The sequence below is a fragment of the Ceratotherium simum genome, chromosome 6, assembly GCF_057802395.1.
Source record: "Ceratotherium simum simum isolate JZ-2026a chromosome 6, ASM5780239v1, whole genome shotgun sequence".
NCBI lineage: Eukaryota > Metazoa > Chordata > Mammalia > Perissodactyla > Rhinocerotidae > Ceratotherium > Ceratotherium simum.
In genome coordinates this window covers 29167743-29180440 of record NC_141905.1, presented here as the reverse complement: position 1 = coordinate 29180440, position 12698 = coordinate 29167743, and the positions used below count along the sequence as shown (strand labels likewise).

At 35.6% G+C, this 12698-nt stretch overlaps 1 protein-coding gene across 3 annotated transcripts in view; it reads right to left on the bottom strand.

Moving 5' to 3' along the window:
* The window catches only part of MICU1 (mitochondrial calcium uptake 1), a 252362-nt gene that overhangs the window by 59613 nt on the left and 180051 nt on the right, over nucleotides 1-12698 (bottom strand). For all 3 annotated transcript variants that reach the window (XR_015552458.1, XM_087432045.1, XM_004426996.3), the window contains one exon: nucleotides 12316-12513. Coding sequence is in view for 2 of the 3 variants with exons in the window: in XM_087432045.1 (XP_087288171.1) it covers nucleotides 12316-12513 (198 nt within the window). In the remaining variant the exon portion in view is untranslated. The remainder of the gene's footprint in view (nucleotides 1-12315; nucleotides 12514-12698) is intronic.

Sequence of the window (12698 nt, the reverse complement as noted above, 5' to 3'; positions counted from 1 at the left end):
ATCTTCCTCAGCAAAAAGAGGAGGGTAGGCAGATGTTAGCTCAGGGCTGATCTTCCCCACAAAAAAAAAAAAAAATTCAAATCCACAGTTAGCATAGAATATACCATGACATTCTGTAAGACAAGCTGTGAAGATATTATATTAGGAGAGTTTTAGTTAACCTTTCCTGATGGAGAAAAGAAAAAGCCCTCATGGGTTCTTTGAAGTCAGAGTAAGACAAAATCAGTAAACCAACCAGTACAGTTTCCTGAGAATTAGAAAAATCCCAGCATTACTTTAGATCCAAATTTTAAAACTAGTCTCAATCAAATTCAACCTGATATACATTTACTTAACAAGAAATGCTAGGAGTTCTCTGAAAAGTCTAGTTCAATTTAAGCTAATAGGGCAATTCCTGATGGACAGCAGAGTTGGTTCCCATTTTTTTAGTTAATATCACAGATGGGTAAGATGAGTTTACATCTAAGGGAATAATTGGAAATTATGTAAGAGGATAATCAAACAGTAGCTCTTAGAAGTTCGAAGTTCATTAGACCAAAGAAATCAAAATTTTCAGACACACAGAAGGCTATCACTAAGTAATACAGTATCCAAGGGTTTTTACATGTATCATATTCTACGTATCATGAACGGAGCGTAGGAGACACCAGCAGCCTCTTGGAAGGTGCTCTGTGGAGCAGTGCAACGCTAAGTACCAAAACAACAAATAGGTGGCCATGAATGAATGAATAAATGAACAAACCCTCTTAGAGTGTATGATGTGTGCCAGGCATTGCACTGGGTGCTCTCTTATCTCAGGAAGTCCTCATTCCAACTCTGTGAGGGAGATATTATCCCAATTGTACATACGAAGAAATTAAGGCTTCCAAGGTCAAATAGGTAAAATTCAAATTCAGATCAATTTTTTAAAAATCCAAATGACATAATTGTATACTGATCACTCTTTTGACAAACGTTTATTGTGCACCTGATTATTCTTTTGACAAACATTTATTATGCACCTATTCTGTCCATACCTCCATCACTGTACTTTTCTTCCTGTATTGTAATAACTGTCTAACTTCCCAGTCTGATTGTAACTCCTCACATTCAGGAACTAGGGTCTACTTGCTTTTGTATATCTAGTATCTAACACAATGCCTGGCACATACCTAAATACTCAATAATTTTAATTTGTTATTAGTAAAAAAAAAAAAAAAAAAAGACTAAGTTTTATATTTTTGGCTTTTGTTTATTTTTCTGTTAGGTAGATAGGCTACCAGAACTCAAAGAAAGACTGGTATAGAAAATGGGCATCCCCAAAAAGATTTTTTGGCATTACTTTATTTGAAGAGGCTTTTTTAATGCTAAAAAAGTGATTGAAGTAGTTAATTTTTCATTAGTCCAAGTGGCTCTAATAAGAAAAGTCATTCATGCTAATGTTGTGGTAGACTGTACAAAACAAATAAGGAGACTGTGGGTGGGGAAGGAGAAAAGGCATTCTACTATAATAAGAAAAATAATGAGAAATGAAAGAGACTTGACAAAAACAGTGTCTGGGCTGTTAACTGAATTCAGAGGATAACCTGATGTAATACATATGACTCTCTAAAATGGCATTTGCTTGGAGTCTGAATTCAACATGCTGTAATGCATTATTTATTCACAAATCACTGCAAAGCCGGCTCCGGTTCCTAAGACATTGTCTAGACTCCCTAGACTCCTCTAAGGCTGAATGGCAGGCTAGAGGGTAAGGCTATTTTTAAAAAATCTTCTTTTCCTCTAAGAAAGAAAAAAATTAGATCTATGCAAGTTATTTGAGGCCAAATTATTTAAAAGGAAAAAAAGAAAAGGACAAACACACATCTTTCCACTCATTAGTACAGTTGTCATTCTTTAAAGCCCTAATTCTTTATTTTAAAATTATCCATAAATTCCAACCATAATCCTGAAAGGCATCTGCAGTTAAAGATGTCTATAAGAGGGATAAAAATGAAAAGACCTACTCAGATACCCTAGACATCATTTAGTCCAAGCTTCTTCATTCTAAGTCTGATTTAGAGGCCAAATTTGATCTGCCTATAGGCCCAGCTGGCTCTTGGAGAATCTGGAGAAAGTATCTCTTCTCTTATCCTGCCCCTTGCTATTCATCTGTTTCTTAATGATCTCCGCAGACCAGTCTTGAGGGCACAGGGTTCTTTTACCAACATGAGAATACCTAGGAGACACATTAATTTAAGCCTCGTTTGGGACACAAATTTGATAAGAAAGGTCATTTTCTCTGTCACCCTCTCCTGGCTCCAGTCCCAGTGTTACTCAGTGCTCCCTTGTCTCTTCCCATCTACAGAACAACAAGCGAATACAAATTAACCACCCTATTCTTTAGACAGAATGAATTTCAGAGTTAGAACTGACTCAAATATTGCCACCTCTTGGAAAACTTCCCTGAGCAGTCCCCTGCCCTCTTACTTCAGACTGATTTATATGTCCCCTTTTATACTCTGACTGTACCATTATAAATATCTCTAGTACTGTACTTACAACACTGTACAAGAATTTCTGCTTCATTCATCTCACCTTTATAAGCTTCTTGGGAGCAGAGACAATGTTTTGGTCATCTTTGTATCTTGAGCATTTAGCACAGCTCCTGGAAAGCTCGCGTAAGTTAGTAGTTAAGTGCAGACTCTAGAGGCAGACTGCCTGGAATCAAATCTCAGCTCCTCCTTTACTATGTGTGATAATATTATGTGTGATAACCTTGGGTAAGTTACTTAACCTCTTTGTACCTCAGTTTCCTCATTTGTTAAATGTAGATAATTATAATACCAACCTCATAGCATTGTGAAGATTAAATGAAACGATGTATATAAAGCACTTAGAATAGTGCCTGACTCATGGTAAACTTTCAAGAAATGCTGACTAGTATTTTTATCATATAGTATGTAGTCAAACTTTTGTTAAAACACTTGATACTACTCGAGGTCTACATCCATAGACTGCTGCAGCTAGAAGAGTATGTATAGATTAAACACTAAACTATAAATTCACAATCATCTTCTTTCATACTACTTTTCATTTTACTGTATTGTGTTCAACTACTTTGTAAGTTAAATACTCTTTCATGTGTGAGACTAAAAAAATTATCACTGCATTCTGAATTCCAAATAATTGACCTATGAACTTTTAATACACTGGTACACAGCTCATTCATAAGGTGAGAAGCACCTGTGTTCTACTAAAAAGTGGTTGATAAGACTATGTGAATGATAGATTGAGGAAAAATTTCCACTGGAGAAAGATCAAATCTTCACGATTTACTTATGAGCTCCTTTCTTCTTGTGGCCAGTTTAAAATTAACTTAGAATGTAAATTAAAGATATCTGATGACAGGAAAATCCTGGAGGTTGCCAAGTATTACAAAGGTATCACTAATATATTGACTTTGGAATTGCAAAGTTATCTGCAAATCATAGAAAAATATCAATCTCTAACAGTTGTCTAACTTGAACGATCAATCTAACAAGTCAGATTCAGAAGTGCTAATTGAGACGTGCTCATCATTTTAAAAATCAGGCCTGCATCATACATTTTAAGCGACAAAGCGTCACCCTCAAAACTTTTTCCTTCATTCTCCAAAAGATATGAAACCAAAAAGCACTGTTTTGTATATTTTTTACAGAATCATTATCAAGGTTGCATTTACAATGTCAAGGAGCTTTATATCACCATAGCCATTCTACCAGATACAGTATTTTCAGTCTGATTCTTCAGCCAAGGAACCTATAAGTCACAAATAATAGTAAATTTGAGCTATAGGGTATAAAGGGAATTTCAAGAAATTAAATCAGAGTTTGGCTTTGGGTTTTACATATCTTCTTGTTAAACCAACTTACCCTGAGAGCTAACGTGGTCTCATCAGGGCAAGATATTAGACCTACCTCATGGTGCGTGGTACAGAGAGAAAATATAATTAGCTTTAAAAAGTGTTGATATCAGGTCATAGGTGACTGACTTATAAAGAACTGTTAAGGGCAATTAAATTTTTATTCTATTATTTTTATATATTTCTATTTTTTAAAGTGATTATTTCCTAAAACATCCTTGTGTTCCAGGCAAAGAAAGACTACTAGGTTGAACGCATCATATTACTGATCCAATCTGTTAATTTTCATAGGATAAACAAATGTCTGGATTTAAGAAATAAGTAAAGGGATCAAAATAAATAACTTGAAAAAAGCAAGAAATAAAAATGTTTTATATGGTGAAAGTAACAGATTCCTTTTTTTTTTTTTTTTTTTACATTTGGGAAAATAATGCTTGCTATAGCCTTTCCTTGTCAGAGTTTTATAAGAATAAAGCAGTTCATGTTGGCTAGGTACTTCAAATCTTTTAGAAAAAATGAACCAGTAAAAGAATTTTATTATTGTAAGCAAATATCAAAGTTACAATTTTTCTATAGAGGGGATTGTTAATAGGTTTTTTTTTTTAATCTTTAAACATATACTTCGCTCCTCAAAGTTATAAATACCTAAAAGAGACAAGTACTCTTTAATAACCCTTTTAATAATTTTTTGGAAAATTCAAGCTGAAAACATCTAAGGATGCAATGAGAAACTATACATTTATCACTATCCACATTCTGCTTTGTAGAAGCAAAAGTGGAAGAATAAGACTAAAGGAAACCCCATTGAACATATCTCATTTCATTTCTCAGATTTAATTTTCAAGAGTCAACTCTCATCTTTGAGTTTACATAGTAAGAGTCAGTTTCCCAAGAATTAACATAGTTAAGATGTCCATACTTCCTAAAGCCATCTATAGATTCAATGCAATCCCTATCAAAGTTCCAACAACATTTTTCACAGAAATAGAACAAAGAATCCTAAAATTTATATGGAACAACAAAAGACCCCGAATAGCTAAAGGAATCCTGAGAAAAAAGAACAAAGCTGGAGGTATCACACTCCCTGATTTCAAAATATACTACAAAGCTATAGTAACCAAAACAGCATGGTACTGGCACAAAAACAGACACACAGATCAATGGAATAGAATCGAAAGCCCAGAAATAAACCCACACATCTATGGACAGCTAATCTTTGACAAAGGAGCCAAGAACATACAATGGGGAAAAGAAAGTCTCTTCAACAAATGGTGTTGGGAAAACTGGATAGCCATATGCAAAAAAATGAAAGTAGACTCTTACCTTACACCATACACAAAAATTAACTCCAAATGGATTAAAGACTTGAATGTAAGACCTGAAACTGTGAAACTTCTAGAAGAAAACATAGGCAGTACGCTCTTCGACATCAGTCTTAGCAACATCTTTTCAAACACCACATCTGACCGGGCAAGAGAAACAATAGAAAAAATAAACAAATGGGACTACATCAAACTAAAAAGCTTCTGCACAGCAAAGGAAACCATCAACAAAACGAAAAGACAAGCTAACAATTGGGAGAAGATATTTGCAAACCATACATCTGATAAGGGCTTAATCTCCAAAGTATATAAAGAACTCATGCATCTCAACAACAAAAAAACTACCAACCCAATTAAAAAATGGGCAAAAGACCTGAACAGACATTTCTCCAAAGAAGATATACAGATGGCCAACAGACACATGAAAAGATGTTCAAAATCACTAACTATCAGGGAAATGCAAATCAAAACTACAATGAGATATCACCTCACGCCTGTCAGAATGGCTATAATTAACAAGACAGGAAACAACATGTGTTGGAGAGGTTGTGGAGAGAAGGGAACTCTCATACACTGCTGGTGGGAGTGCAAACTGGTGCAGCCACTATGGAAAACAGTATGGAGATTCCTCAAAAAATCAACGATAGAACTACCATATGATCCAGCTATTCCACTGTTGGGTATTTATCCAAAGAACTTGAAAACACCAATTTGCAAAGGTACATGCACCCCTGTGTTCATTGCAGCCTTATTCACAATAGCCAAGACTTGGAAGCAACCTAAGTGCCCATCAAGGGACGAATGGATAAAAAAGCTGTGGTATATATACACAATGGAATACTACTCAGCCATAAGAAACGATGAAATCCAGCCATTTGTGACAACATGGATGGACATTGAGGGCATGATGCAAAGTGAAATAAGTCAGAGGGAGAAGGTCAAATACCGTATGATTTCCTTCAGTAAGTAGTAGATAATAACAACAATAAACAAACACATAGGGACAGATTGGATTGGTGGTTACCAGAGGGGAAGGGGGGAGGGAGGAGGGTGAAAGGGATAATTGGGTACATGTGTGTGGTGATGGGTTGTAATTAGTATTTTGGTGGTGAACATGATGTAATCTATGCAGAAATAGAGGTACAATGATGTACACCTGAAATTTTTACAATGTTATAAACCAATGTTACTGCAATAAACAAAAATAAAAATGTAAAAAAAAAAAAAAAAAAAAAAAGAAAAAGTTCAGATGCCAAAGAGTAAATACTCTGGGGTCCATTTTTATTAAAGTATAGAAAATACAAAAATAATCTATATCGATATAAAACAGATCAGTGGTTGCCTGGGGACAGGGAGTGGGGGAATTGTCAGGGAAAAGACATAAGAGAACTTTCAGGAAACGAAAAGTGATGGAATATTCTATATCTTGATTGTAAGAGTTGATACACAGTGTATAAATTTGTGATAATTCATCAAAATATACAGTTAAAATCTATGCATTTTTATTATATACAAATTGTATCTCTGTAAAGTTAAATAAATAAAAATACATATTAGAGATCAAATAAAAAAAAAAAAAAAAAAAAAAGAGTCAGTTTCCCAGAAAAAGCCAAAATCAAACAAAACTGGCTATTAGGATAAACGGAAATCTGCTCTGTCAAGAGTGTTCTAGTTCTAGAAAGTGTTTGATTGAAAGCCTTCTTGCCTTCTGGTCTCCTTTTCCACAGTCTTTTGGCCAGGAAAAGAGGTGAGGTTTATCTCTTAACATGGGCCTCTGCACGGAGGGAAGATAGATTTAATTCTACTTTAGCACTTTAAAGAGATAAGTACAAAGATGTCAGCTTGATGATGTAAAGGGTAGGTGATTCTGGAATTTCCTTAGGTACTTTTAATCCTGTAGTTGTAGTTATAACTTGTTTTAAGTTCCTTAATATGTAACTTAAATTAACTCTCTTATTTTTTTGCTCTACTCATATTGACAGATGAGAATAATTAGCATAGTTCTTTATGTCTCCCTTTTATCTTTCTTTCTGACTGAACAAATCTAGTTAACTTCAATATTTTTTTTCTCGAAGACTGCGAATATAAGACAGTCACTGTTATCCTTTGAACTATATCTAATTTGCCTTCAGATAATTGATACTCATGCCTTCTTAAAATGTGATAATCTGATTGGTTACGCAATAAACATGTGAACCCCAAAACTTATAAAAAGATCATGCTACACATTGGAATTCTATTAGGTGATATACTTTCAGTTTCCTTGCTGTATAGTCTGGAGTTGGCTTCTTCCTTCCTGTATAAATTAGTTTTTGCTTTTCTTTGACATAATGACAGCTCCTTTTTGCCCTCTCCCCAAATTAAAATTAATCATAATCTTTCAAAGAGTTCTCTATTACCTTTCATTTTTGACTGACATCCTGCTTGCTGTAGTCCTCAAGAAATCAATGAATATATTAACTGGAATTAAACCTGGCACCTGTCTCCAAGGAACTCAACTTGATAGTTCTTGGTAGCCTTAGATGGAATTTTTAATAACTTTAAAAGAGATTATTTTTTAAAACCAACTGTGTGTTCTTAAGTCATTCCTCCAAACCCATGTTTTCTGAGTATCCAAATAGAGAAATAAGGGTAGAATAAAACAAATCTGACCAGAATTAAGAGTATTAAAATATTTTTAAAAAAATCTAACAAGCTAATGATTGTTATGAAAAGAAATTAAATGGCTCTTTTAGGTAGTATCTTATAAATACAAAATAACAGTATATTTCTTCTCAGTCTACTTGAGGGGCAAAGGAACTGGAAGAAGATGGTGCTGAAGAAGGCAGACTACAGATATTCAAGAAATTTGTTTTTTTTCTGTTCCTACAATTCAGAACATTTTGTTTTTCTTTAGAGCTCCAAGTCAGTCAGGCACAGAAACCTCATCTCGTACTAAAAGTAATAATTAGATAAAGAACAGGAAATAGTTCAGTCTGAAAGGCTGAATTGGAATTCTGGCTCTACCATTTAATAGTTCTGTGACTTTTACCTTTTTGAGTTTCACTTTCTAAATCTGTAACATGGGTTTAATACCACTATACCCAATAGGGTTGGTGAGAATTAAAATAAAGAAGGCACGTAATATATGTAAATTGCCTGGCCCATAGTAGGCACTCAATAAATGTTCATAGACTTTTCTTCCTTGACCCCTTTGGAAATTAAATTTGACAGATAAATAGTGTTCTCTTCACTCTCAAAACTACTGTGGTGAGAAAAAAGATAGAAATAACTACATGGAATAATAAATTTCCTTGATCTAAAATTTGAGAGTAGATAACTAAGTAATGAAATAAAACTAGTAAGAGAAGGATAGAAAGAAGGATGGAATTATAAAACCCATATGAAAGTTAAGATACTATTAATCATTTCCATTTCCCTCTTGGAAGTGATGATGAAATTATATTTCATACTCAGTGAGGGGAGAAATTACCCAAACTTTGAAAAGTAAAATTAAAAGTGTCTCATAAAAACAAAAATTGGTTCCATTTTCCAGAAGTTTTATCAAACTACTTGGATAGTAAATGAAAGTAAAGCCTTTCAGTCATTCATCTGAGATAACCTGTTTAAGTGTCTACTATATGCCAACTGCCATACTAACTGGCAAAGGGTATACAAGAGCAGGTGAAAGAATATTTATTAAAGGCATAGTACACGTCAGGTGGTGTTAGGCATATACCACTGTATTAGTTAGTTTGCTAGGGCTGCCATAACAAAATACCACTGACTGGGTGACAAACAACAGAAATTTATTTTTTCATAGTTCTGAAGGCTGGAAGTCCAAGATCAAGGTATAGGCAGAGTTGGTTTCCTCTGAGGCCTCTCTCCTTGGCTTGCAGTTGGCTGCCCTCTTGCTGTCTCTTCACATGGCTGTACCTCTGTGCATGCGCACCCCTGGTGTCTCTATGTGTCCAAATATCCTCCTCTTACAAGGACACCAGTAAGACTGGATTAGGGCCAATCTTTTTTTGTGTGTGTGAGGAAGATCAGCCCTGAGCTAACATCCATGCTAATCCTCCTCTTTTTGCTGAGGAAGACCGGCTCTGAGCTAACATCTATTGCCAATCCTCCTCGTTTTTTTTCCCCCCCCAAAGCCCCAGTGGATAGTTGTATGTCATAGTTGCACAACCTTCTAGTTGCTGTATGTGGGACGCGGCCTCAGCATGGCCGGAAAAGCGGTGCATCGGTGCGCACCTGGGATCCGAACCCGGGCCGATAGTAGCGGAGCGTGCGCACTTAATGGCTAAGCCATGGGGCCGGCCCTAGGGCTAATCTTAACGGCTTCATTTTAACTTAATCACCTCTTTAAAGGCCTATCCCCTAATACAGTCACATTTTGAGGTGCTGGGGGTTAGGGCTTCAACATAAAGAATTCTGGAAGAGCATGATTCAGCCCATAAGAAACATCATCTCACTTAACTATCGCCTTGTTTTACAAATGAGGATCTAGGCTCTGAGAGAATAACTCTTCAATGTCACATAGCCAGTGAGTGGTGGAAACAAAATTTTAACCAAGGTCTCATTATGAGAGCACCAAAGCCTATGCTCTTTCTGTTCTTCACACCTCCTCAAAGAATTACAAATCTAGTTAAGAAGACACAGTACTGATTCATGAAATTTTAAATATGGAGGTTATTGATAAAGAAGCACTTATTCACTGGACTTGTGCCATCATACGGAAAGAATGGATTCAGGATTAATAAACATTTATAGAATATTTATTATTATATGTTAGGCTAGGTTCTTTCACAAAAGAGTCTATTGGTTCCTTTACATGAAGCATTGCTGATTGGTAAACAGCAACAATTTTGGTATGTCTTGGCCCAAAGCCTACAGATGATCCTAAGTCAATGTCAAATACAAGAGGGCTTTCTAGAATATGTATCTTAGATATGACTGTCTTTTAGATCTCTTTTCTTCTGCATTTGGGTGCAGGCTATGTGCAGGTACACATGTATGAAATCTCTAATCTGCTTTATAATATTCTACCTCATTGGTAATCTACACAATATGTTAGTGGGCTTTCAACTCTAGAGCCTCTCAAGATTAAAGACAAAAGTTCCATGCTCTGTCTCTTGAGACTCCTACTGTGTGTCCAGGAATGAGTGTTAGGCTAGACTGGGGTCAGGCTGGCACCTGCTCCACGCTCTGGATAACCCTCTATTATTGTTTAAAGTTAGTTAAAAGTAGCATTCTAGCTTGTGCTTTACTCTCTAACTACATTTTATGGATTTATACTCTGTTAAATTGTAATTATATAATTAATAAGTTAAATAATTTACATTCCTAGATTATGCTATAATGTTTCCAAAGAAGAGGCATTCTAGGGGCCAAGGCATATGTATAGAATCCTGGTACATACCAACCCTTACACAAAAATTGTTGGACTCCTGAAAGCAGGAGATAAAACTCCCATGTGAAAGATGTCCTCCTTAGACGAGCAGGAAAGAAACAGAGAGGCAATTGTGGAAGAGTAACTAAAATACATGGGGAGACTAAAGGAAGATAATTTTTTTAACCAGGTCTGTTTGTACAGATTACTCTCGACTTTGACTTCCCTCTCTGGTGATAAGAAAACAAACTTCATAAAGGTAAGTTGCCTCTCTTTGTTCAACCTAGTATGTAAACTTAGGCCTAGCCGCTTCTTTGGGTCTTCATTTTCCTAGGGGGTTCCCATGTACGTGTAAAAATCTGTATGCTTTTCTCCTGTTAATCTGACTTATGTCAATTTAATTCTTAGGACTAGCCAGAGACCCTAGAAGGGTAGAAATAAAGTTTTGCCTCCCTACACTACGTATACATATACATAGTGCGTGTGTATATATGTATCTATCTATCTACATGTGTGTATATATATATATATATATATATATATATATATATATATATATCTCACTTATCACTCATTATAGGGGCTACAAGAGCCTCCTCAAGGAGGCTGAATTGTCGAGATCCATTACTTTGTTTTTTTTCAGGTAAATTCTTTGAATATCAATTACACCATTTTCAAAAAACAAGTACAAAAGCACATTTCAAAATTTGATCTGATTTTTAGTATTATCCATACTTCTACTTCTCTCCTAGAGTATGAACATTAAACAGTGTTCTCAACAATAATGGGAATTCAGTTGTGATTTTGCAAACTGTCTCAACTGAGTTAGATGGGTGGAAGAGGTGGGAGCAGTATATCAGAATCTTGGGGGAAAACAGGAGAGCAGAGAATGAAGTAATATACATAGTTTAAAAACACAGCAGGGCTTTTCTCCAATACTTGTATGTGTTTTTAGTCACAGTATTTAATGTTTTGAAATTTCAAAGAATATTAAAGTAGGGCATATGTTAAAAAAAAAAGAGGTTGAGCAACACCAGTGTAAGGGAATTTTAAAAAACCTGAAGAAATTAGACTTCATTTTTTGCCTCCAGACAAAAGTGCATATAGAAGGCATTTAATGAATGTTTTGAATTAAACAGACTCGGTACCCAATTAACCCAAAAAACACTTAATTCAAGAAATAAACACACAGAAAAATGTAATGCTCTTACAGACTTATGTCCAGGAACTGAATAGCATGAGGGTCTAAACTTGAAGTGGAAAAGTAAATCCCCAAACGCAGTATGACACCCTTGTAATTCTGCGCAAGCATATTTTTATTGACATTATGCGTTTCCAGCGGTTATTACCTTTGTAAACTTTCACAGAAAGAGCTACTAATCATCTCCCCTCATCTCCACCTCCTGGTGCCTTCTACACAATAAACACAAAACTAGAGATACACACTCAAGTTGAGAAATGCTCTGACCCCCAAATTTCTTTTTCCTCAAGCTGGGTATCCAAAGACAACTAAGATTTTCAATTTAGACTTCTTTGACTTTCAGGCCCGGAACTACCTTACTCCAAGACATTTTCACAGAACATATTATTTCCTACCTGCTGTCAGGTTGTAGACCACTGATAAGGTTCAAACCAATCAGTTCTCACAGTTGGAGGTAGATTGAAAGAATGCCTATAGTGCAGGCCCTCTCAACTCAGTGGCTCTACGTGCATATGTGATGGACAGTGCCCTGATCCCCTGAAGTCCAAGGAATACCTACCTCTAGCTTCAGAACATCATGCTGAAGTTTACGCTGAAATTCAAGGAAGTTTTTGATTGTCAGCTTCCCCTTGAGATCAGCTCCAAAAAAGTAGGTTGTGAGGGCTGAACATAAGCCGGACTTGAGGGTGTTACCAGTAGTAGAACGATCTCTGTGACGCATACCCATACTGGTTTGGGAGCGAATGATGCTCTGAACCTAAAAGAGAAGCAAACCCCCATCCAGAAAAACATTACAAAGTGGGGAAAAAAAGAAGAGTAAGAACAATAATGGACTACTGATTGTATATGATTTGCCTACACTGTGCTACAATTCTCTCTTTTAATGATCACAACAATCCTATGAGATAAGTCTTATGATTATCTTCATTTTAAAGATGAGGA